This window comes from Abrus precatorius, unplaced genomic scaffold (genome assembly GCF_003935025.1).
Source record: "Abrus precatorius isolate BTA unplaced genomic scaffold, Abrus_2018 Scaffold8, whole genome shotgun sequence".
NCBI classification, from domain to species: Eukaryota; Viridiplantae; Streptophyta; class Magnoliopsida; order Fabales; family Fabaceae; genus Abrus; species Abrus precatorius.
This window is the reverse complement of record NW_020874428.1, coordinates 5,899,496-5,926,063: the sequence shown is the minus strand read 5'-3', so window position 1 is coordinate 5,926,063 and position 26,568 is coordinate 5,899,496. Positions and strand designations below refer to the sequence as shown.

The following is a 26,568-nucleotide window of genomic DNA, read 5'->3' as shown; positions in this document are numbered from 1 at the left end:
TCCCCTCCTCCCGTTGAGCCCAAGTGTGTGGATATTTAGGTGATTGAGTCATCCGTCAGACTTCGCCCTCCTACTCCACCCCGCCGATTGGCACCCATTGATGAGGCTGGACCCTCACACCGTAGTCCCTCACCACCCCTGTCCTCTCCACACTCTCGTATACCTCCATCTACTCCTGGCTAGTTGGAAGATGTAGACGAGGACCTGGCCAGTTTGCCTTCCGACCTAAACACTACCCTCTCTACTTCGCCTGACTCTGATCCCTCAGAGGAGTATACTCCTCTGGATTGACTTAGTGTTATGTATATCCACGTGTGTGTACCCCTTTCTTTTTGCATGATAGGAATTTTGGGAGAATTAATTTAGGGATTGTTGGTTACTTTTTGAATACTTTGGATGATGTGTAGTTTTGTTCTCCCAGGGGTGTGACATGTGTTGGGATCTCTTTTATCTTTTATTAGTCTCCAAATGAATTATGTTTGTGACCATGTATGGTAAATTATTTAAATTTAAATTTCGCTTGACAAATAAGTTTAGCCTTTAAAATTACAGTTAGATTGATTAAATGATAAATGAAAAGAATGTTACGGATGATGTACACTTAAATTACAAGTAATTAAATGAATATTTGGTTATGCACGTTAACTCATATATTTACGAAATTGTGCGTGATATTACGATAAAATATTATGCCCTTAGATATACGTTTACTGTATTTGAAGCTTGTGACGTTAGGGTGTCATATGATGGGCTTCGCAGATCCTTTCGTAGATCTCTGCTAAGGCAATGTAAGCTTTATGTTTGCCAAGATATCAAAGCAAAGTCCCATCAACACCCCTTTTGTATAATTCATTACTCAAGATTTTCCAAATATTTAATAGAGGGTTCCTCTAGTCTTGATCAGTTGGGTCGTTGATGTTGAGAATCTCAAGATTTCTTGATCCTAACTTCTATCTTATTTCAATTAACTTTGCAAGATGGTCACTCAAAATTTTATATTTCGAGGCAATTTGAGCTAATTCATTAGCTTCTTGGTTTTCATTTCGAGGAATAGCTTATTCGCCTTTATCCAATATTCGACGAGGTTTCTACTTAAGCACTTGTACTCTTTGGTGAGCTATTTCATTACTAACTCGGAATCCCTCCGAATGATTACATTTTGTGCTCTGAAAGTTAGTAACATTTCAAGTCCAGCCAATAGTGCTTTGTATTCAGCTTCATTATTTGAACAAGCCAATTTTATATCAAAGAGCAATTTAGTTGGGATTTCGTCAGGTGAGATTAATAATATTCCAATTCCAAATCCATTTTTATGACTGGAGCCATCGAAGTATAATTTCCAAGATTTTAGACTTATAAAATCAACTTCTTTGATTAGGATTACGTAATTAACAATGAAATCAACAACGACTTGTCCTTTTACAAATTTTAATGGTTTATATATTAAAGAGTACTCTGTTAAAGCTAGTGCTCATTTTCCAACTCTACCATGAAGAATAGGTTTCGACAAGAAATATTTTATTATATCGTGATGTGAGTAAACATACACATCAAAAGGCCTTATGTAATATTTTAATTTTTCACAGGAAAAATACAAACATAAACACAGTTTCTTGATAGAATTGTATCGAGATTTAGCTCCTATTAACATTTGACTAAGATAAAAAAATTACTTCTTCGTCACCATTTTCATCTTCTTAAGCTAACATGCTTCCTATGGTCTCGTCTGATGCCGAAATATACAACTTCAAAGGAAAACCTTTCATTGGTGGGATCATTACTGGTGGTGTTAAATATCTTTTGATTTCCTCGAAAGCTTCCTGATGTTCAGATTCCCATCAAAATTCCTCCTCTTTCTTCAACCTTAATGGTGAAAATATTTTCATCTTGCCGGAAAGATTAGAGATAAATCTTCGTAGGAAGTTGACCTTTCCCAGCAATGATTGAAGTTGTTTTTTAGTCGAATGTGCTTGTGTCTCAAATATTACTTTAGCCTTATTCTTGTCAATTTCAATCCCTTTCTGATGGACAAAGAAGCCAAGGATCTGTCCTGCAGTAACACTAAACGCACATTTTAGAGGATTCATTTTCAAACCATATTTTTGCATTCTTTCAAATGCTTGTCGAAGATGATTAATATGGTCATCTTTACACTTAGATTTCACAACAATGTCATCAATATAAATTTGCATGAAATCATCAAGTATATCGTGAAAAATAGTGTTCATTGCCCTTTGGTAAGTGGCTTTAGCATTTTTTAACCCGAAAGGCATTACTACCCATTCGTAAGTTTTCAGAGCCCCTAGGCATCGAAAAGCTATCTTCGATATATCCTCTTCAGCAATAAAAATTTGATTATACCCTAAATATCTGTCTAATAAACTTATAATTTCATTACCTGCTGCTGAATCTACTAACATGTCAACTACTGGCATAGGATATTCATCTTTTGGTGTAGCAGTGTTTAAATTCTGAAAATCGATACAAACTCTAAGAGAACCATTTTTCTTAATTACAGGAACTATGTTTGAAATCCAATCGACGTACCTGGCGGTTTGAATGAATTTAGCTTTAAGGAGCCTTTCGATCTCTTCTTTGATTTTTTGTAAAATCTCAGGCGCAAATCTTGTAGGTGGTTGCTTCAACGGCCTCTTTTCTGGTCGAATCGGAAGTCGATGTTCAACCAATTCTCTCGAAAGACCGGGCATCTGGTCGTAGTCTCATGCAAAGCAATCCTTGAATTCTCTTAGTAGTTTGATTAATTGGTCTTTTACCCTTTCATCGACCAATTTGCTAATGAACGTTAACCTAGGCTCCTTCTCATTTCCAAAGTTTACTTCTTCTAAAGGATCTTGTTTCTCCATTTTTAGGCCTTTTCGAGCTACATCTTGCTCGAAGCCAATCGGCAAGTCATCATAGATACAATCTAGCCGAGTTTCATCGCTCTTGGCCTCAGGGCCGACTTTTCTTGTACCATACATGTCTCGAGAGTTGTTACCTTCCGTTCAACTAGTATATCGGCCTCCACTCCTTCGGCTGCTTTTAGGGTCGCTTCCTTTCTTTCGGCTAAGGAAGCCGAACCTTCCACCATGTTGATCTCTGCATGAAATTGAAATACTTTGTTCAAATTAACATCTTTGTGTTTCGTTGTTCCTTTGATTTTTGGTTTTTCTTTTATGGCCGAATTTGATTGATCGACCTCCATAATTTTGACGGCCTCAAGAGTCGTTTTTATTTTGTTTTCAGCTATGTAAGCCGAAATTTGAGCCAAAAGGCTCTCTTCAAACTTCATCTTTCTCGTTGTTTTCGGCCTCCAATCTTTCTTAGAAGCTGTAGAAACCTATGAAGGATCCAAGCGAATCTGGTATTGTACTTCATATGATCTGGGTAGATAAGGGTTCAGACCGAAATGTGGGCCGCCCACCTCTTTTATACGAAGCAATGCGATGTTAGCAAATGATTTGTCGAATATCTTACTATTAAGACTGATAATATGTACTTCGGCATTGAAGTAGCTTTGATCTCTATCGACATATTCTAGTACTCCATCGTTGTTCCAAAGGCATAGTTTCTGATGTAGTGACGACGGTATTGTCCCCACTCCGTGGATCCATTCTCTTCCGAGCAGTAAATTGTAGCTTGCCTTTAAAGTAACCACCACAAAAATAGTTAGTCAGGATACAGATTCTACTCTTAAATTGACAATAAGAATTCCCTTGGAACTCGATGTTTTTCCTTCATAGTTTGTTAGCACCAAGTTATGGGGCAGCAAATCTTCCTCAGCTTTTCCAATCCTTTTCAGCAAGAAACTGGGCATGATGTTGATAGTCGTCCCATGATCGACCAGAACTTTATTTACTCGAAACTTCTCATCAATTCGAGCTGCAATGTATATCGGTTTCATATGGCTTTTCATTTCTCTTGTTGGCTTTTCGAATGTAGCCAAAGTTTTTGCTAAAGAACCATCCTCCGCCAAATAACAATAACCCCAGGGATTATTGTCTCTTCTTCATCTCCCTCGCCGATCCCTTCAACGTATTTAGCAGGTAACTGATAAGTCTGTAATTAGGCCTTCTTTTACAGTTCATATATTCATATTTGACCTTTATTTTATTTGGATTTTACATTAATTTATATATTAATTGTGTAGTTTGGTATAAAGAGGCCACGAGTGGATTTTGGGTGCATTCTGGGCTCAAATTGATAGAAGATTAGAGCTTCGCAACAGTTAGCATGTCCAGACCCATTCAATAAGCACGGGGGTGCTTTGAGCCCAAGCACGGTCATGCTCAATGCTTTGCACGGCCGTGCTCATCTGCGGGAAGCCCAATTATGAAGAATCTTTAGGGTTTTCAAACCCTATTAAAAGGGAGATCTCAGGCATCGTAAAAGGAACCGTTTTTACATCTTGGCTTTGTCTCTAGAATACATCTGATCTCGTATCTCTTGCACGGGATCCTTGGCACATGCTTGGCGAGACTTGAAGCTTCAAGCGATCGTACTTGAAGACCGGGAATACATCTCACACTCTAATTTTCTATTTCTTTTTATTATGGCTTTGTTTATGATTGTTTTAATTTTTTTCTTTAGCATGAGTAACTAAGTCCATAGCTAGGGCTATGGGAACTATTGTTCATGAATTTATGGAATTTTGATATTTGAATTTAAATTTGATTTCCGTTTTGTGATTAGATTTTATCCTATTGCGCTTCTTTCTTAATCCTAATTAATTATATTGTCAGGCGACCGTACCTCGGTTAATTAATAGATCTATAGGGTAAAACGAGATAAAGGATTAGATGGACCAAACTAATCTTTCTCTTCTAATCGTTATTAAATTAACAAATTCGTAGGCTCCTAAAGCTTTCTTAAATTAATGTCTTACATGACCATTGGGGATGTTAATTTAGAGAAAAGAATATTAATATTACATGACCATTGGGTATTAATAGTATTCGTATGAATGATTGGTAATTACAAGGAAATTGAATTTAGAGTTAAATAGAAAAATAACATAAAGGATTGAATGAGAAAACCTATATGCCCTAGGTTCCTCTCCGATAAGTTTAACCAAGGCGTGCATTGTATTCCTTGCTCTTAGTTTTATAATTGATTTTATAAATTCTTGTTTTTAAGTAATCTCGTATCTTTGAAGCTTAAACAATTGAATTAGAAAATTCTCAGTAATTGAAAATCAATCCTTGTGGGACGATATTTTGGGAACTTAATTTAAGAACCCTTTATTACTTCTCGATGAGTACACTTGCCTTCCGAACAGTTCTCAAGATCATCGTCAAATCCTAATTTAAACACATCAGTAATCAATTCATTGTCTGGGTCGTATTTAATCTCATGATTTTTCATTTTCAAGTTCTTTTTCTCAATTGGCTCTTTTTCTTGAATTGTTTTGACCTCGATCCTAACTAGGGTGCGCCATATATTTCTGACGGCAGTTCCTTAGGCTGATAGGACTTGGGTTTGAGCTCGAACTTGAGCTAAGGCTTGTGCTTCATACTCAGCTTTTCTGATCCTTTGAGCCCTTCGCCATTGAGTCTTTGTCATAAAAGCCTTCTAGTAAGGCTTTTCGGTTGAAAATAGCTCCTTAGTGGGTTATGAAACCCAGTTTCAGCAAAAATTTGAGGTTGTGAAACAACCATAGGTTAGGGTGCAACTGTTGGTTGTGAAGGGCCACCTACTTTGACCCACTGCCACTTTGGTCAAACTAGTGATGGATGCAGCACGTTTCTGACCCATTTATTGCTCAGGACATTTTGAGCAGGTACAAAGGTCCTATTCTGAACCATTTGGGGGTCTTGAATAGTGACCGAAGTGTTTTGAGTTTGGATCCCCTTGTTCTTAGTGATCACCTGGTTAATGGTCACCTGATAATGCTTCTTCATCTCAGTCTGCTCGAAAGCTTTGGCTGTTGCTTTGTCGAAAACAGCACTGCACCTGGGGCATAGCATAACCTCGCTGTCAGCTTCCTTCTTCCGACTAAGGAAGTCTAGCAATGTATCCCTGACTTTTGGGAAGATTTCAGCATTTTCCTTCTTGAAGTTTTCAAGGGCTTCGTCCACATCTCTGCTTTTCTCGACCTCCTTCACAGTCGAGTCAAAATCCTTTCTCTCAGCCACATCGACTATTAGTATGTCGATAAGTTCTATGAAATTGGCTTCAACTTGCATGGGATCAGAGTCAATCTTCATTGGCATTTTGAGTTTTTGTTCAAATTTCAACCTTCCTTGCTTAATAGTGTCTTGGATCAACTCCTTGAAACAGACACAGTTATTAGTCCAATGGCCACAAACATGATGAAATTTACAATATTTTTGACCCTTTCTTTGTTCTAAAGTAGGAATCTTATGATTGTCAGACAACACAATTTGCCCATCTTTTAACAAAATATCGAAAATATGATCAACTTTAAAAACATCAAAGGCATAACTCTTATTCGGCCGAGTTTTATCTTTAATTTCGAGTGGTTTTAAAGATTGACAAACATAGGGAGGTCTAGGCTTTAGTTCACCTATATTCACCTCATTTACCCCTAAATCAACGTCTTTTTCGTCAAGGTCATTCTCGCTTCCTAATTCTCCCTCAGCGAGACCTATGTAAGCCACTTTGTGTTTTCGAGGTAATTTCTCAATTTTTCTTGGAGCATACTTTTCAGCTTTAAGTTGTTTGATTTGCCTTACTTTTGTCGCTAATTGCGACATGTCTCTTAGTTGTTGGTTAATTAGTTTCTTTCTTATCGAGTATTCTAACCCACCTACAGCCATTTGGACTAATTCATATTCTGGGATTTGGGTGAAGCACCTCGACCTTATCTATCGAAACCTGCTCAAATAATCATCAATGGATTCATTATGCATTCTTTTTATATTCACTAAATCCATTAAGCTAACTTTTTCTTCACCTCGAAAGAACTATTCATGAAACCTCCTCTCTAGCTGATTCCAATTATAAATTGAATTTGGGGGCAAGGTTGTGAACCAAGTAAAGGCCCCCTTAGTCAAAGAACTAGGAAAAATGCTTCAATTTTAAATCTTCATTTCGAGCTAAATCTCCACATTCTATGATATATCTAGCTATATGTTCGACGGTGGATTCGTTGGTTTCTTTGGCAAACTTCAAGAATTTCAGGACTTTCCAGCCCCGAGACAGTTCAGCCTATAAAATCACCTCAGAGAATGCTGAGACAAAGTAGGGTCTATTGCCATACTCTACATCAAATTCGTGTTGGTTCAACGCTTGTTCGACTACATTAGCAATATTTTGGGGATTCAAGTTATTTTGATTATGAAGTTGATGCCCCCACATTTTTTTGTCTAACTTTCTCTAATATTTTATCAGCATTCTGATTTTCGAGATATAATGAAGGGTTGATTCACCTGAAAATCACCCTTATTTTGTCTCGGAATGTTTTAATCAAAATTTTGACCAATTTGCTCAAATGGACCACTCTAATTTCGAGCAAAATTCTAAGGCTGGTCTACCTGAAAATTCATCTCATTTTGTCTTGGAATGTGTTGATCGACATTTCGACCAGTTTCCTCGATGGTTTGACCATTTCAATCAAAATTAGGTCCATTTCGACCAGAATTTTGGGCAAAATTTTGCCTTTGTCTTATAAGGACTTGAGGTGCCCCAAATACATCAGCAATTTGACACATTTATTCAGCTAAAACATGATTGCTGGTATTAGTGGTTTCCACTATGAGATTCAACACAGTAGTCATTTCATAGGTCAGCATATTGACCATCTCATGATTACTCTTATCCATTTGCTACCTCATAGACTGTAAGGCGATGTTTGAGAAGGAGCTAGCAGGCAATGATTCCCCACTCGAAGCTCCAAATGCAAATTGGGATCCTGATATTGTGCCAATGGTTCCCATTCCCAGTAGAATGGTATGAACCACACTCATTCTCAGAGGAATGGTGTGACTTTGGGGTGACATAGTTGTCACCACAGGGTTGGAGTAGGTTCGTACTCTGAAAATGGGTGGCATGGACGCAAGAGGTAGACCGAATGCCTAATCGCCCAGCCTTGGCCTTGGACCTGAATTCCTGTCGGGATTAGGCATAGTAACCATGAACTGGTTGACAACGGGGGATAACAGCATAGGTAACGCCATCGTTGATGTTGGTTGTGCGGCTGTACTAGCACCACCGCTTACATTTTCTGGGTTGTTACCACCGTCACTTCTAGAATTATCATTCCCAGAATTAGAATCGCTATTTCTTCCTCTATTAGCCATAATACAACGTCCGTTACACAATATCATGCAACAAAGCAATCAAGCATTTAGTAACACACACAAAAATACTGTCCCAATAGGCGTGCCAATTTGTTTACGATGAAAAATGACAATTTGTAAACAAGTAATCCAAAAGCAATCTGGGCACTGGATTTAGGTCCTCTTTGGGTTCTTTTAAGTATGTTGTGATTAAATGGACGTTGCAAAACAAATTGTTAAACAGGAATAATATAAAACTGGATTACAGTGTAGAGGTTTTTACAATAATTTGCTAAAACAAAAACCAAATTGTAGAAAAAAAGCAAATGAACTCGAATTAAAATGCGGAAAGGTAAATATGCAGAAATTGAAACTTACGACTCCTAGCAATGAACAGTAACACCGTGAGTCTCCTGATAGCTAGTGTCTAGTGCAATGCAGGTTTTCAGCATGCAGAGGTTTTGCGTGCAGGTGTCAGGGTGCCAAAAGTCCTTTAGAAAGCGAAGCTTTAAAGTATTTATAGGAAGGATCATCGTCGTTTTCCTCCTTTAGCAGGCACTTCTAAATAACTGCCTTCAACTGTTGATGTCCATTATTCACGATGGCTTGTGATCATGTTGTCGGTTGGGGCTTCTCCTATAACTGTTATTGCCCACGATCTGTCTTCATATTGTTGAACCTTTGTCTGGTGGTAACTGTTTGGCAGCTCCTTTTAAACGTTACAATATTTTTTGAGTCCTATCAGGACCTTTTATTCTTTCTCTTTCGATAAATTTCCAAGAGAAATCTAGGAAGCTCATTTAGCATTATGGTCTTAGAATATTTTCCTCTTGACTTCTCTTTTCGACTGATTCTGGGGATTTGAGAGCGTATCTTGGCCTCGTGGATTTCAAATACTTTCTCTGATCATTCCTGTTTTTCAAGCAATTCTGGAGAGAATACGAAGCTCGAATATTTTCTAACCGCTTTCTGGTTTTCGAGCAATTTTAGAGATGATCTAGAGCTATGTCAAGTTTGTGGACTTGGAATATTTTCTGGCCATCTTTCTGTTTTTTGAATAATTTTTGTGTGTCAGGAAAAAAAACCCTCAAAAACTCCTCAAAAGACTACGTCCTAAGGACTTAGAATATTTTCTTGTTATTTCTATTTTCTGAGCAATTTTGAGTGTAAGGAACCTGAGGGCTACTCAAAAACTTCTCAAAAAAAATCCTCTTGTCTCGTGGACTTGAAATAATTTCTGATTGTATCCTCGAAAACACCTTGAAAAGACCTTTAGTTTTGTGGACTTAAAATAATTTATTACTCTTGTTTTCTATGCAGTTTTGAGAAAAATCAGATATGTGAGAAAAACTTCTAAAATTACTCGAAATTTGCCTTTTTCGAGTAATGGGTTTAATCCATCCTTTAGTGCTTCTTGAATTCAAGTTTACTTTCTGCACAGGAAAGAAGCCCCTTCTCCGACCTTTTAAAATTTGTCGAGATGTTGCTTCTTTTAATATAATTTTTTAACTTAAAAAATTTTCCTTCAAACAATAAGATCATATTATGTTCGTATTTATCAATAATCTAGTAAATTTTTAAATTATATTTTGAGATTGTAAGTGTCAGATAAATTTATTTTTAAATTTTTTAATTGTACTTATTAATTTTTTACTTTGTCAGACAACATTAACTTTTACTATTAAATAATATTTAAAATATTAAAATAATGTCATTTTTTCTGCTTATCTCAAATTTATCTCCTTTTCATTTACACCATTTCATCCATCTTTATTATTGTATTTTTTTTCTCTCCTTGTTAATATTTTTTCACTCTTTGTTCCTCACATAATTCTCATGTCTCTTTTCCTACCCTCTAATGTTGTTGCCTTATTGGACTTCTCCTTGACACCCTCTTATTTTGCCTCATCTCCTGGATACAATGCACTAGAACTTGTCTCATATCGTCTTCTTGTTAGTGTAATGGGCGTTGGTTTCTAGCATCAAACTCCTGAGAGAGAAAGTGATGTTGCAAAGAAGAAAAACAAGACTAAAACTTAGGTTGGTGGAGATTTGTGGCAAGAATAAGAAGGGAGAGAAACTTCAATGTACTCATCGCCACCATTTTTTCTTGTTCTTCTTTTATTTTACTTTAGTTATGGACACGAGATTACAACAATATAATTCTGAGAAGAGAGCACTGATTATGTGAACTACCAAAAAAGACTAAGTTATAGAAGTATAATTCTGAGGAGAAAAGAGGTAGGAAGGAGGGAGGAGAGTTTGAACAAATGGTGGTGTAAGAAGTGAATTTGGTGAAGGAGAGATAGTAAGGAGGTACCAATGGCGTTTAAACAGTGTAAATAAGAAGAGAAATGATTGTTAAATATGGTACTAATAACTGACAAAAATTGACCAAAGTAGTTCTTAAAATTGTAAGAAATGATGTTGTTTGGTATTTTATGTGTTACTTAATTGCAAACTTAATATCATTATGATATAAATCATTAGTTAGACTAAAGTATTTAATATTTAACAAAGTTAAAAATTAATGAATCCATTTAAAATTACTAGGAGCCAATTTACTTGATGTTTACAAAATTAGAGACTAATCATCAAAGACTTTCCTTGTCAATCTATCAACTTCTATATTATAAATGGGTGTTTACTATTTATGTGAGTGAAGTTACTCTCTTTCATAGATCTAGTATATTTTTATATTAAAATTAATTAGAAATGACGTGTAAATTGAGTTGCAGTTTTTCCTACTGCAAAATTTTTACATTGTACCTACATCTTTGTTAATTTTATTCTAAATTTTATAGATTACATTTGTTAATTATTTTTGTACTTATTATCTTGTATAATTTTTTTATAAATAATTGATTTTACATTTATAAAAATAATCGTTCTAATTTTTTAAAATTTACTTTTAAGAGTCTTATATCTTACCTTTATAATTATTACTATATATTAATTATTTATATTTAATTTATTTTTTTACACTACACAACAAAACTATTATTTTAAAATAAATTATATTTTAAAATTATTTAATTTTATTAAATATTTATCCTTTTGATGGATATTACTTGTATTAAAATATTTTTTAAATGTTATTGTTTAAAATAATTTTAATATATATAATTTTCTTTAAAATTGTGTTAACAAAGAAACAAATATATGAAAGGAAAAATTTAATTCAATATAGTGAGTGTAAAACGAGTTAAATTCTTAAAAAATCTTCTCAATATTATATTCATATAATTTTTTGTTAATGCTGTCGGCACATCTAAATCACATTAGCCTAATTGACCTCAAAATTTTATTTCTTCCAAATTTTATTGACAATTAATTATTTGTAGAATGTTTCCACGGAGTGTAAGGGAGCTAATTAAACCATAAGATTTTTTGTTTTTGTTTTAATATTATAGAATATATTATTTATTTTCTATAATAAAAAAATTATCAATTTATCACTCTTAAAAGTTAGATTATATTTTCTTTTTCAACTTTAACATTAAAAAATATTTTTCTCTTAAATCTCAACTAACTATCGAATTATTACTTTTGAGTTCATGCTTATACATTAAATTAAAATGTATTATTTTAAGAGTCACATGATGTTTTAACAAGTTTTTCTTCGGAAGTGGTAATTTATCCTTAATCTTCTTTTTAATTTTAAATGTGAATTCTTTTCGATTAATTGTGTATATTTTTTTATAACTCTGAACATTTTGCATTACCAATTTTTTTCCTACTTTATTTATAATTTTAAAACTTATCTTCTCGTGATTATTTTTCTTCTTTTACTTTTCAAAACTTATTTAAATTCAATATACCCTTATAATACTCGCTAAGATCATTGTCTTGGTTAAGCAAAACTTTGAAGTCATAATTCCTTTAAAAATAAAAACAAAGCAGATAATTTTTTATATAAAATTTCTCAGGACTTTTACATTACTGTTTATTTACAAATCTGTTTAGCATTGTCTCAAATTCTCGTTAATGCACTGTCTTTTAAAACACTTTTTTTTTCTCTATTCCTAAACCCTAAAATAAAACACTTTCTTTAAGCATATAGCATCTTATTGTCCTGATAAATATTTAACTAACTCACAATTGAGCGAATTTGAGATTAAACTAAGTTACAAATGTACTAACTTTATATTAATTCTACAATTTTATCATCATATAAATACTTAAAATTTAATATTTTTAACCAATTGTTTTTACATATTACGTATTAATTTTTATGTAATAAAGATTTTAAATAAAAATTAATTATAAAAATGATGTAGTAATTTAAATTTTTACTCGTATTCCAATTAATAAAAGCTATATATTAATTAAAAAGATAAAGTAAAAACTGAAAAAAAAATTGAATTAAAACTAAAAAGTATGAGTTGAAATTAGTTTGATAATATGTATGATTATGGATTGAAATATTAATTTTCATTGTTCGAAAAGGGACACAAATGCAAATGAGGAAACGTCAATTTCAAAGATGAGGATTGAGGGGTTGTCCCCACGGCAGTTGCTGTCGAACGCTAGCTGGATTGACATTTATCGATATGAAGTTGGCAGATTTTTCACCACTCTTCCGTTCCAACCCTTCAAATGTTGCCATTCAATCCATTTCTTTTATTTTCCTCCCCAATTTTCCTCCCCAAAATTTCTTAATACAATCTCTTTTTTTTTCACTTTCAAAAATCATATTTTAATTAAAACACACAAACAGATGCCAAAATCAATTCTTTGTTATAAACCAGACAAGTCACTCCTCTGCTTTGGTTAAACATGAACCAATTTGTAATTAATTTTAAGATATTTTTTAACATATATTTGAATTTAAATTTTATTTTATGACATTTAATGAGTGAGCACATAAATTAATTGATATAAGTTATTTAAATTTAATTTGTGATATTAAGTTCTATAAAATGTAGTCAAGTTAAATACTTGAATTAATCTTAATTTTACATCATTCGAAAAAACTTGTCTCTCAGTGAAAGTAGCTTTTAAAGTACTATCATGTGATTAACATTTAAAATTTAAAGATTAAATGAGTATTTTTCAAAAATATTATTTAGTAATATAATGATAATTTTTATATCAACAAAAATATCTGTTAATATATTATATCATTAATATAAGTTTACAGTGATAATATGACATGCCAAGTTAGAACTTAGAAGTAGTTCGAATTTGATAAACTCCCCGACCTGTGTTTTTCAAATGAATCGAAGTCTCTAGCAAATGATTGGAAATTCAATCTCGTCATTATAATGAAATTGAATTTCAGTATAAAATTACTTAACCTGATTTTAAAAAATAAAATAAAATGATGATTGACAACATATACAATGCAGAGAGCACTTGCGTATAAATTCTTTAATCCTATTGGCACACCACAAAGATAAAATAAAATGTATTGTTTTTCAAACTAATATGCATTCAAGTTCTTTCCACACATTCTCGTGTCTGCAGAAATATCCAATAATCTGTCTTTTTCGTTTTATTGTTTTTCTAGATCAATCATGTTAATGATCGTTCTCATATTGTTGCGTATGCAAGCTGATTAACGATCTTAACATTATTAATAATTAAAAATATTTTTTATAAAATTTATTTAATTTAACTTTATAAATTATGTATCCAAACAATAAAATTAATTTATTTTAAAATAATATTCTTATTATACAATATAAAAATTATTATTTTTACTCGTAAAAGTAAACTCTAAATATAAAAAAAATTACGCTAATTTTTAATGATATAAAATTAAGTATTTACGAAATTCTAAAATTTATGTAATATAATACAAAAAAGTTAAAAAAAATTTAATCTTTAAAATTGTAAATAAAATAAAAAAAGACGTGAATAAAAAATAAAAAATATTACAGCATAAAAGAATGCAATATTATACGTTATTTTTAAATAATTTTAATTCTAAAATATATATTTTTCAAACTATAAATTAAAATAACTTTACTAATATTTCACCTTTTAAATAATTGACTTTTATTTATATAAAATAGCTTGATATTTTTAATAACTAAAAAAATTATAATTAGAGTAACTTTTTTATATTTTTTTTCGGTTAACCAATCATTTAATAATACTCTTCAATTGGTCACTAAATTATTTTTAAAGAAAATCATATTAGGACCATATTTTGATTAAATTGTATTGAAATATTATAATTTAATTGGTAGAAAAAGTTTTTGATGTGACCAGGGGAGGAGGCAAGTGAATGGTAGTAGATCCGGACAAAAGTTATTTAAAACGTTTATATGTATATATTTTATAATATTTTTTTGTTTTCCTTTAAATTTATCATCTAAATTTTATATAAATTTAAAATATCTATACAATGTAGGTGCTAGCATCGGTCGGAATTGGAAGTAAGAACTAATAATAGTAATAGTAGGATGAAAAAAAAAATTATGAAATCAAGGACACCTTCACAGGAAATGAAAAATAGGAACATTAAAAAAATGAAACGTAACCTTAAAGAAAGTTATGAAATCGAGCGTTTTTAAATATGAAAATAGAAAGTCAGAAGCACAAAATCCACTGTTTGAAGATCAAAATAAGAAGTAAAAAAATAAAAGGAAAAAAAAAACGGAGTTACAAAAGGAAGAGACAAAGTCATTAAAGTAAGAAATAGAAATAAAGTTACAATAACAAGAGGCTAATAGCACCAACATAGTAACACAAGAGTAAAGAAACTTTCAATGTAACGAAATTAAGGTTAATTGAAAATTATATGAGTCTCTACTAATATATATATATATATAGCATAATATTCTTAGTATAAATATAAAAACTCTTACATTTTCGTTTAATTTAAATATAACGGATTATAATTTATTATTTTACTAATAATTAAATTTAAATTAAATAAAATTTCAAATTTAATATAAATTTTTTTAAATTTATACTAATATATATATATATATATATATATATATAAAATTGGATAAGTTTCAACAATTTAAAAAATTAAATTCATATACAACTATTTTTAACTATCTTAAATTGAGTTTTTAATTTATTTTATACAAAATTTTTAACCGATGTATATGCAACTGTTTTTTTTTTTTTGGTTAATGGATTAGCACACGTATGAACACCTTGACAGTACTATTAACATAAGTGTAATAATTTGAAGAAAAATAACTTTTTGATGATAAATAAACTTTTAAAAATTATAATTAAGAGTTAATTTTTAATAGATTCAAAAAGTTAGAGAGTAAATCATAGCAAAATTTTATAGATATTAAATTCAAAAAGCGTAACTTTTTTAAAAATAAAAATACAAGTAAGTCCATATTTAGAAATAAAAATATAAGTTCAAACTCCACTGAAAGATACTCGCACTTGATTCTAATCCAGTGATTGATCATACATTATTGATACTATTTACGTAAGTGTGTAATAATTTGAAGAAAAGTAACTTTTCGATGATTAATAAACTTTTAAAAATTATGATTAAGAGTAATAATTTTTTATACAATTTTTTTAATAATCAATTAATTAAGTACAAGATTAAATGTTATAACAAATTATATATATATATATATATATATATATATATATATAATTTCACTAAAAATTTTGATTTGTAATTACTAAATGAAATATTTTTCTTAAAATAGTTTTTTATTTCGGATATTTAAACATTAGATTTATTTTATATGAAGTAATATAAGTGTAATTAATTGTTTTAGAAGAAAGAGCGTTACTGGAATGGAACAGACAAACTTTACACCCAATGATAGCAGGTTGTGTGATATGAGGAAGGAGCATAATAATGTAAAAATGTACTTGACCAATCATGCTTCATGTAACTCAACCCTACCACACACCAACGTGTTGATATTTCAGCTCTTCCCAGAATAGGGTCCCTTGGCCACCTTCTCTGCTATCAACAAACCTTTATTTCCACTACTTCACCCTCAGATTCTCTGCCCATCTCTCAAGCTCTTGCCTCTCCGTATCACACTGCCAATATCATACTAAGGTAACTAGTTATTTCAGAAAATTAACAAATTCGATTAAAGAAAATTATTCTAGTTATGTTATGTTATTTGAGAAGGATTTTTAGTTTAAATAAATTTTTAATAAACATATAGAAATAAAATATAACTTAGTTATGTTATTTGAGAAGGGTTATGTTATGTTATTCACGTGTTTTATTTAATAAAATTAAACTATAAGGTTAATTGAAGTAATCGTCTGTATGGCATTCCTTGAGACTTCAACACGTGAGAACAATCATGCATGGCTAATGCAGTATGGTACGTATGTTTATAGGTGTCAGCTTTAGATTCAAGTTATTTCTCATCAGTTTGAACGTGTTAAAGGGTGAGTGGTTACACAAGGCTCAACGTGACAGGGTAATCTATTTAGATACTGTGATATCAATTCTAGGGGCACCTGTCTCATCCTCGCATCTTCTGATCAACGCGTGGCTCAGACACGTTTCATTAATGGACGTACTCCCACTAATTTGATTATGCTGCCCACTGCTTCTTATGGTATGTTTCTTCAATTTTGTTACGTTCAAAAGAAGAAAAAGCTTTGCATGATATGCTTCAACTTATTTAGAAATTTCGTACCTGGGACCTATCGCCCACGTTGCACACCATCCCCACAACATTTCTTTCATCGTTCATTGATCACTAATGTTTACATTCTATATATAATAGAGTTTTTCTTCTTTTCGCAAAAGAAAAAAAGTTTTCTCTCGCCTAATTTTCCGCTCAACCTAGTTTTAAACTAAATGCATTACATGCTATAAGTATGTTCGTAGACGTTTTAGGTTAATTTTTATAGCAACCCCAATACAAAAAATTAAAATGGTTACACAAAGTGTACTCCTTTTTCATTAAATAAGTTTAAATTATACTTAATCCCAAATACAAAAGTAATACCAAAGGGTCAACCCTCCACCAATCGAAGTCTTCATTAATCGCAGCTATTTTAATCCTATAACCACGACAATATGCGATCAACCCAACTTTGAGTACTGAGTACATTGAACTACGACTAAGGATCTCCTAGTAAGGACACGCACCCACAAAACCCGTCTCATCTATCAAAACACAAATTGCGCGTGAAAGATTCCAGCAAGCAAGAGGTGTAGTCATAAGTTAGAAGGTTGAATTGTCAAATACCCGCTATAAGCATCAAATCACGGTTAATGGAATCACTACTATGCGGCAACTTAGTAGCTCGGGTCACTACGATGATAAAAATCTAAATCAAAAAGTAAATCAACGTCAATATATAGAAAATGAGTTTTAAGCCTCAACTATATTAACACATACTTTATGCCTTACCTATATTTTTCAGCCTCCTACTCTTTTAATTTGAATATTAAAGTGTTTTTTTTTTCTTTCTAAAATATCATATCTTGCTATGCGTTATCACCATTAGGGATGAAAATATAGTAGATTAGACTAAACTTTGTATAAGTTGACATACTTAATAATTTTAAAGTTTGAATCTAATTTATTATTTATATAGGCATTTAATTAAGTTTAATATGATATTTTTAAAAGTCTAATTTAACCAATTAATCTTTTTAACAGCCTACTTTATATTAATATTTAAAATATTTAATAAGTTATTAAGTCTCTTTATAAATAGATTATTAAATAATCTAAATAGATATGTCTTTATAAAAGTCACAAAATTTATATTTAAATAAGCCATTAAAAAAATAGTTCAACACTTTAAATATTTATAATAAAATTATATATTTATATTTATCACTTTCAAACTGTATATTTAATTTAAATAAATAAATTACTGAATATTCAACAAATATAAATACAAATTAACGTGTTATACTACATATTTAATTTAAATAAATAAATCACTGAATATTCAATAAATATAAATATAAATATAAATCAACGTGTTATACGTACAAGACAAATCATACAATAATAATGTAAAAGATTTCAACAAGCTGTTCTCTCTCTTTCAGAGTATTAGAGTTTTTAATTTAAGATTTTATTTATTTAAAATTTAATTTATTTAATATAATATAATATTATAATATTATAATTTTTATATAAATTTATTTAATACATTACTACACATTTTATAAGTCTTAAATAGGTCATTCTATTAAGTTTAATAGACTTTATTTTAAGTTCAAATTTGACCTATTCAATTAATTAAGTTTTTAAAAAAAAATTAATTAAATTTATTACTTAATTAGGACAAGTCAAACTAAACATTGAAAATATTAAGTCATAGCCTCGTATTAAGCAGTCTGACTTATTTTTATCTTTAATCACTACCTAATGATGTCTTTTTTGAAATAGTACTCACCTCTCTATTAGTCACATTAAACAATATTATTCTCTCTTTATATTTTAATAACCACTTCTTAAACCTAAAAGGTTAATATGTGTCAAATGAATTTGTTAATAATAACAAATAATTATAAAGTTTTTTATGAGTATTCTTCTTAACAACTTATAAGGTTATTGGTAATTAATTGTATATGAACATTTTATTTAATTTTGGTATTTATATAATTAATCTTTAAACTTATTTATACTTTTTATTTCATGTTTTGAAGTTATAAAATCAATAGAAAAGATTCCAAATTAACTCCTGACATGCCTAGAGTCGTCAAAAAAGTTGAACTTAGGATTTTGTTCATCTTAAAATGAATTAAAGTATAATATAGAAAAAAATATTTTTAAAAATAAATATATAAACAAATGTAATTAAGTGTTTTAAAAAATATATATATAATTATTATCAAATAAGTAAATCAATTAATGTGCAACTGTTTCAACTTAACATGTAATTTTAAATTTAAGTCCTAATAAATATAATTGTGTTAAACATTTAAAGAAAGTTTTATCATCTACGGTGATTCTATCTGATTTGAATATAATTCTTTTTTTAGAAAATACATGTAGATTATAAAAAAATTACTATTCTAATTAGACTAAGACGTATATATTTTGTTTGAATAAGATAATGTTTATGGTGAATTTTGTTATTAGTATATAAATAAATTTAAGAGCATTCTAGAATTGAATTTTAAATTATTTTTTTTTAGTTTTTTAAGTGTTTTCTCAACATAAAGGTTAAATTAATGTCACAAGAAAGGTAAAACAAGAGCAAAAAGAGTAGAAGAATAATGTAGATGAACGATAAATGCATAAAAGCTAACTTGATTGAATATGAATTATAGAAAATGTAAACATACAAATTCTGTCACGACCCTTTTTTATAAGAGACTAAAAATATTATTTTTATGCCACTTGCTTATTTAAAATGGATAAATAATGAAAAATATAAGTATAAAATTCACTTTTCATTCAAAATAAACAAAGTTCATTACAACAAATATCTAACAGAACAACATAATATTACATTTAGTTCATAATACTTAAAATATACAAAAATTATACTACATAATTCCCTCTACATGAGGTCTCAAAATATAAAGAAAATGACTTTAATGCAAAATTACTCGACTCCAACCTTCTAACTTCTCTACTGGCCTCTCAGCCTATGAAGTAGATGCAACACCTGGTACATCTGCTCACGTACCACTGTACGATCATCGCAGTACACACGCATACAACAGCATAGACAGAAATGTAAGGGTGGGCTTACAAAAGAAAAATCATATATAGAGAGTAAAATATTACTCATAGGCTCATAGCAACAACCTCATGCATTCCCAATCTATCTAATGCATAACATGAAACGATTCTAACTAGTAACCGAGCTAGTCTGAGAGCAACTCATTCCGGTATTTAGATCCAGACAGGACAGCTCAGCATGCTCTATCGTTACATGTCTACCCACTTAACTGTATAACTCGGCTCTATAATGAAATAAGACATATATCTCAGTATGATACAGTACAGATAAAATCATATTTTCAACAACTCAGTTAAAACAATTCATAATATTTTAGTCAAATCTTAGCATTTTAAATTAATTAACAGCAGTTACAGCATAGAAAATAGCTTTTATCCAAGAGATCTAACAAAATCATCTCAAAACTTCTTGTAATAGCATACCAAATCAGTCCAAATATCCTTTAATAGTTAAAGTAAGTTCCCCTTACCTTAGAATAACAATTCACACCAGATCTATCGAATATTATTTGTTTTACAGCAAAATCTATCGACTTTACTGTTCATGCCAGATTTACTGCTCACTTTTTTTTTAAAAAAAAAAAAATTCAAACTCCACCTAAATCTATTCTAATACCAAATAATCATTTAATTAACATTTAACAAATATAAAATATTACCAATCACTCAATAATAAATTACAGATCTGATAAATTCAATCATAATTAGAACTGTTGATCTCTTAATAGTCAAGTCTGACTAATGTGATTTACAGAGATTCTAAGTACTAATAGTTTTGGGTAAAAGTCATAACTTTTAAACTCTGAAATAAAATGTTATTTATAGATACAACACCAAATCACTACATAAAAAACGTGTAAAATATAAATACAATTGCCTAGAGCAATTTCTTCGTAAACGCTTCTACTTGTCGTTCATGATTCGCTTTTAAACTTGTTCTAATATTTTTTTTTTATATGTTTTCCTTATATCTTGAATGCCTTTGTAACTTCAGGATTATAACTCTTGAAATACTTCAAATTTCTTTAAAGTGAAATAATTTTTGATAAATTTTAAAAAATCATGTTGAATTCCACCTTTACTATGAGTCTTGTGCTCCTGATTTATACTGCAACTTGTCAAATAACTTTAAAATGTTTATACTTTCAACTTCAAGTATCATGAAAGTATGTTAAAATTTACCTTTTTAACTAATTTTGACACTCTTTTGTCCTTGCCAAAACCTCCTTAAAATGTATGTATATATTTTTTTACTCAAAATCAGATTTCTAACCACCGCTAAAACTTGTCAAAATTTATCTTTTTGACTTAAACCTAATATCTTTAGCTCTCTTCTTTTTCATAAAATTTATCAAAAAGCATAACCTTATAACTATAACAATTTCAATCTAAAACTTGTAATTCCATTAATAGGAATGACGATTTCTCGAAAAGAATTATCTAATCTCTTTTTTTTAGAAATAATATATTAACTATAAAAAGCCTTTTTTTTTTTTAAAGATAACGTCTTATTATAACTTAAAGAAAATTTTTATTTTCCAAAATAATTAATAAATCAAAACTTTATGTTCGTGCTGTTTTGATATAATATGAATTGGAAGAATCCCTGCATAAAAAAATTACAAGAGTGCGGTTCGATAAAGAATATTAAATCTTATCAAATAAGTGTTACAAAAGATCTACAAGTTATAAAAAAGTATCATTGTCTGTGAGCACTTCGTTTGAAAATACGCTCTTTTCATAGTATACTAGATTGATATATAGGATGTTTCTATGATTGCATTTTCACTCTGCGGAGCATTATAAATAAATGATGTAGCAGTCTCAAAGACAAATGATGATGATAATTACTAACAAAATTCAAACTTCTTCAACGATGCTGATTATGAGATTGATACGGAAAAGAATATTGCAGCAAATGTTAGATAATTAGATTGTTATTACTACAACAAAGAAAGAAGCAAATTTAACCGATATGACTACACCAAATATGGACACAAACTTTCTATATGCACAACAGCATTAAATATTATATTCATTAAGTGTTATATATAATCACTTTAAATAATATTGTGAAAAATCATATTTATTAAATATAATAAATTTACAAAGTTTAAAGAATAAATAATTTTAAATATCAAATACATAAAATTTATGGTAAAAAAATATTGTATTTTATCATTAATTAGAAAAAATGAAATTTATAGATTACATTTTAATATAACAATATTTGAATACATATAAATATAGTACGTATAAATTGGTAAATATCTGTATGTTTATCTTTTTATTTATATGTTTAATGGTAATTTTAAACAAACTATAATGAGTTATCGTTGTTCATAAAAAAAACAATTGAAATATAAAATCTAAATATTTATTAATATATTTTTATTTTTTTATTTTGTTATATGTTACCAATTTAATATGTATATTCATTGTTGATTACCATTTTTTGCTAGAGTTTTGCTAATTAGTATTTTACGGATATTAAAAATGCCTTGAAATTCATAGTGAGAGTGCATTAATTATAATTTTTATTTTAAATTTTGTAAGAGTACTCTAGAACATTGGTTAGCTAGTAATTACCTTTATTTTATGCATTTAATTACGGTAAAGTAAATTTCATTTACTAAAAATAATTAATAAAATTTTAAATCGTACATATTATAAAATAATTTAAGCCATGTTGTTTATATACAATGAATAAAACATAGGATTAAAAAAATATTTAATTTACAAATATTACACATATTACTGAAAATTATAATAAATAGAAAATTTAAGTGCTATGGTATTGTAAATTTAATTTTCACTCATGGGGTATAAATATTATATTATTTCATAAAAAATAATTTTTTATTTGTACTATTTTATTGAAATAATATTTACATGTTTTTCTTTATTTCCTCTTATTTTGATTTACAATTATGTATTGCATTACTACTAGAACAACTCATGCAAAATTCAAGATACCATTATCCTTGAATAAACATACATTTTTTATTTACTTTATCTTCTAAATAATCAAATGCTCGCCAACATTTTGGGAGATCATTTTTGAGAATTATTTTAATTAAAATTAAAAGAAATACGAGCCAACTTACTCAATTAATGAAGATATTAATCTCTGAAGTCTTTGTTAGGTTATTTAAAAATATTGATTATAAGTGTATATACAAAATAATAAGTAAATACCAACATATAATCGTAAAACAAGGTATATTCTCTGAAGGTTAAAAATAAGAAAACAATATCTATTTAAGTTAACGAGTGATTACTATATATATAGACACACGTGAGATGAAAAGTATCTAAGAGAAATAGTAATACACATCACTTTGTAAATGATCTTGTTAAGAAACGATAATTACACTATTGAGTACATGATTCGAGCAAGAAATAATAAAATAACTATATAAAAACAAGCTTAAATAAATTTGATAAAACAACTGAGAACATTTATTATATTTTTATCGTATATACTTAATTTTAGGTGAATGTTTTTGTGTCCTTAATTTAGAACGAGTATCAATGTCCATTATAATTTAACATGTGATGAAACTTATACAAGTTATAAATAAAAAGGTAATTTAAATTTATAATTAAAATTTAATTTAAAAAATATTTTAATCTAATTCCGTTAAGATTACTTTAGTGAATATTAAAAATGTGTTAGTGCATGGATTATTATAAAAAATTAAATATAATTTAATTATAATATAAAGTAGATAAGTAAAGGATAAGAAAAATCTTAAGAATTTGAAAAGAAAAATACAAAGTCTCCAGTAAAAAAAAAATCTAGTAAAAAAATTAAGAGAAAAAGCTATAAAAGATGTTTAAATCAGCAAAATAAAGGTGGGGGATATAAATTAAAGTAATATTAAATGGATGATAATTATTATTTTTCGATTCATTTAAAATAAAATACAATGAAATGAAATTTAATAAAAAAAACACTATTCTATTTTATTTTATTTATTATTTTATTTTGTCCCACCTAACTGTAGAGCGGTAAGATGTAACGAGTTTATTATTTATTAATTTAGTATCATTTTTTCTTTGTAAATAATGAAATGAAGCTTACTTTATTTAATTTTATGATATTCAAATATTAATACGAAGTTTTTATTTCATTTCACCTATTATCATATACTCAATACAATCTAACAATCAAAATTTCAAAACAAAATTATTTTTCATTATTTTAAAATATTACTATAAATTTTTTAAAATATATTTACTTTAATTTTTTTGCTTATATATTATATATTTTATTAGAAGATCAATTGAAAACAAAACTGTTAGAAAGGTATGCATTTTTATATAATTAAATAAAATATAAAAAATAAAGTATAATCTTTTTTTTATAAGATATAATATAAATAGTACAATTATTTTATACATAAAATAAATTGATATCTATATTAGTAATATATATATTTATATATATATATATATATATATATATATATATATTTTGGAGAAAACTGTAAGTCAGCTTTGATACATATTTTATCAAACAAAATATGATATTTGGAGAAAATAGTCACTGGTTATATTGTTGACGGGTTTATATATCGAGAAATTTGTAGATAATATTTTGAATAATAGTTCTATGGGAACACTTATACAAATGCATAATTTTTAATAAAATAATAATATTTCACACTAAAAATAATATAATAATGACAATGATACATATCATTTTTTGTTACGACACACAAGATGGATAGCAATATTCACCCTAACTCAAGAATATCAAACAGTTTATCTTAATTATATGTTATATTTGTAAGAGTGACATTATTAAAAATAATTTTTTTTATTAACAATATACCTTGACCTTCCTTTATCCAGTTTTATTTAACAGCACTCCGAGGACAGGAGCAGATGCAAATGCTTGAAAAGAAGACAAAAATACCTTCGTAGAACACACATAAGCATAATTGACTACCTAGATCAAGGTTGAAACAGATTTGTTGTTATGTCACTTCAAATTTAGGAGGAAGAGGTTTCACAAATATATGTTAATATTAGTGGCGAATATTGTGAATGGTAAAACAACGAAACCTTATTAAGGCCAAACAACTCAAAGGGAGAGAAATAATGTTCCATCCACTTGTCTGAGTTGTCTCGCAGTCTAATGCTACATGTTCGAATAAAGCAAAATTAATTTGATTCTCATTTTAATAATATTAATAGGAAAAAAAAAACAATTTAGTATCGATAATCTTTATATTCACTGCATGTCTACAACTCAACAAATTAATTATAGATGTGTTCACTAAAGCATTGGACAAATTTAGTGGGACTTGATAGGACTTGTATATAAAATCCATTAATCAGTATTTTAAATACATTAGTTAAAGAATAAAAAAAGATGTTACTAATATGCATTTACTGTAATTTTTAACACATTTTGACATAATTTTTTTAAAAAAATATATTATTAATTTCCTTATTAGTATTCTTAAAACGCTGATTAGGACAATCCTAAAATGTTAATTTTTTCATTGTATTTTAAAATAATTTTTGAATTAATTTATATTTTATTTTCATAACATAATTTCAAGCATATAGTTTATTTTTTAAAATGAAATAAATTTGATTTTCTTAAAATCAGATTCTGAAATAATATAAAAACGAGAGAATTCGAAAATAAATATATAGAAAGGATGCGAACTAAATTACTAAATTACAGTTAAATAATTAAAGTTGTATAATTAGGTTGTGTGTGTATGCGTGTATTATTGTTCTTTACGCTTGTCGGTATTGATTAATTTAATTCTTCAGCGTGGAAAGTTGTAAGCTATAGATTTGGTGCATATATTATTTAGCATTTAAGAAACAGAATAATGATAATATTGAAAGTTGAAAGAATAGATAATTATTATAATAAGATAGTGTGTTGATTGATGGTGGTGGCAAGGAGGCAACTGGTACTGCCATGTTGCGTCCTTAACTGGGAAGAGGGAACGTGATGAAATAATACATGCAGTGAGTGTCGTACTGTTCCTGTTTCATTCAAAGATTGTTAGTACCTTAGAATCCCACTGTTCAGTCATTTTGTCTGTATAAAACGGTTCATAAGAATTTCTGGTTCTGGACACACGCAAACATTAGATTTTGCTGAACTTGTAGGCTCTAAAACATAAATAAAAGGGTCTCAATTGTTTATTCTAAATTCTCACTTCGTTTTGTATTATGTCCTACCTCTTAGAAGGATGCAATTTTCCTGTTTTTTTTCTTTTGTGTCATAGGGGGTGGGGGAAGGGTTTTTTGGGAATCTTTAGTACTTAAGATTCGGAACTTATGGATATGTCTAACTAATGAGCTTTTCGGATATTACACAGGTAATTTTAACTAAGAAAAAGAGAAAGATAAAGAAAGTTTCCAGAAAGAAGAAAAAGAAGACGAAATATATATATATATATATGAAAGTAGAATTTTTTATACTAGTAGAAGTTTAAAAAATTTACATTCAAATTGGGACTTTTATTTAACTTAAATTTATTAAGTTATAATTTATTATTTTATTGGTAAGTTAAATAAAAAGTTTAAATTAAGTGTAAATTTTTAAATTTAAACTAGTGTAAAAAGATCTTTCTTTATATATATATATATATATATATGAAAATTTAAATTTTAAATTAAAAAAATTAAATGTTAAATGTAAAAAAAAAAAAGATATCTAA

The 26,568-nt window shown here is 28.7% G+C and overlaps 1 protein-coding gene across 1 annotated transcript in view; it reads right to left on the bottom strand.

Moving 5' to 3' along the window:
• Positions 1 to 8,036: 8,036 nt before the first annotated feature.
• Positions 8,037 to 26,568, bottom strand: part of LOC113874137 (coenzyme Q-binding protein COQ10 homolog B, mitochondrial-like) — a 56,514-nt gene continuing 37,982 nt past the window's right edge. Inside the window, exon 6 of the mRNA XM_027512359.1 lies at positions 8,037 to 8,250. Coding sequence (XP_027368160.1) covers positions 8,037 to 8,250 — 214 coding nt within the window. The remainder of the gene's footprint in view (positions 8,251 to 26,568) is intronic.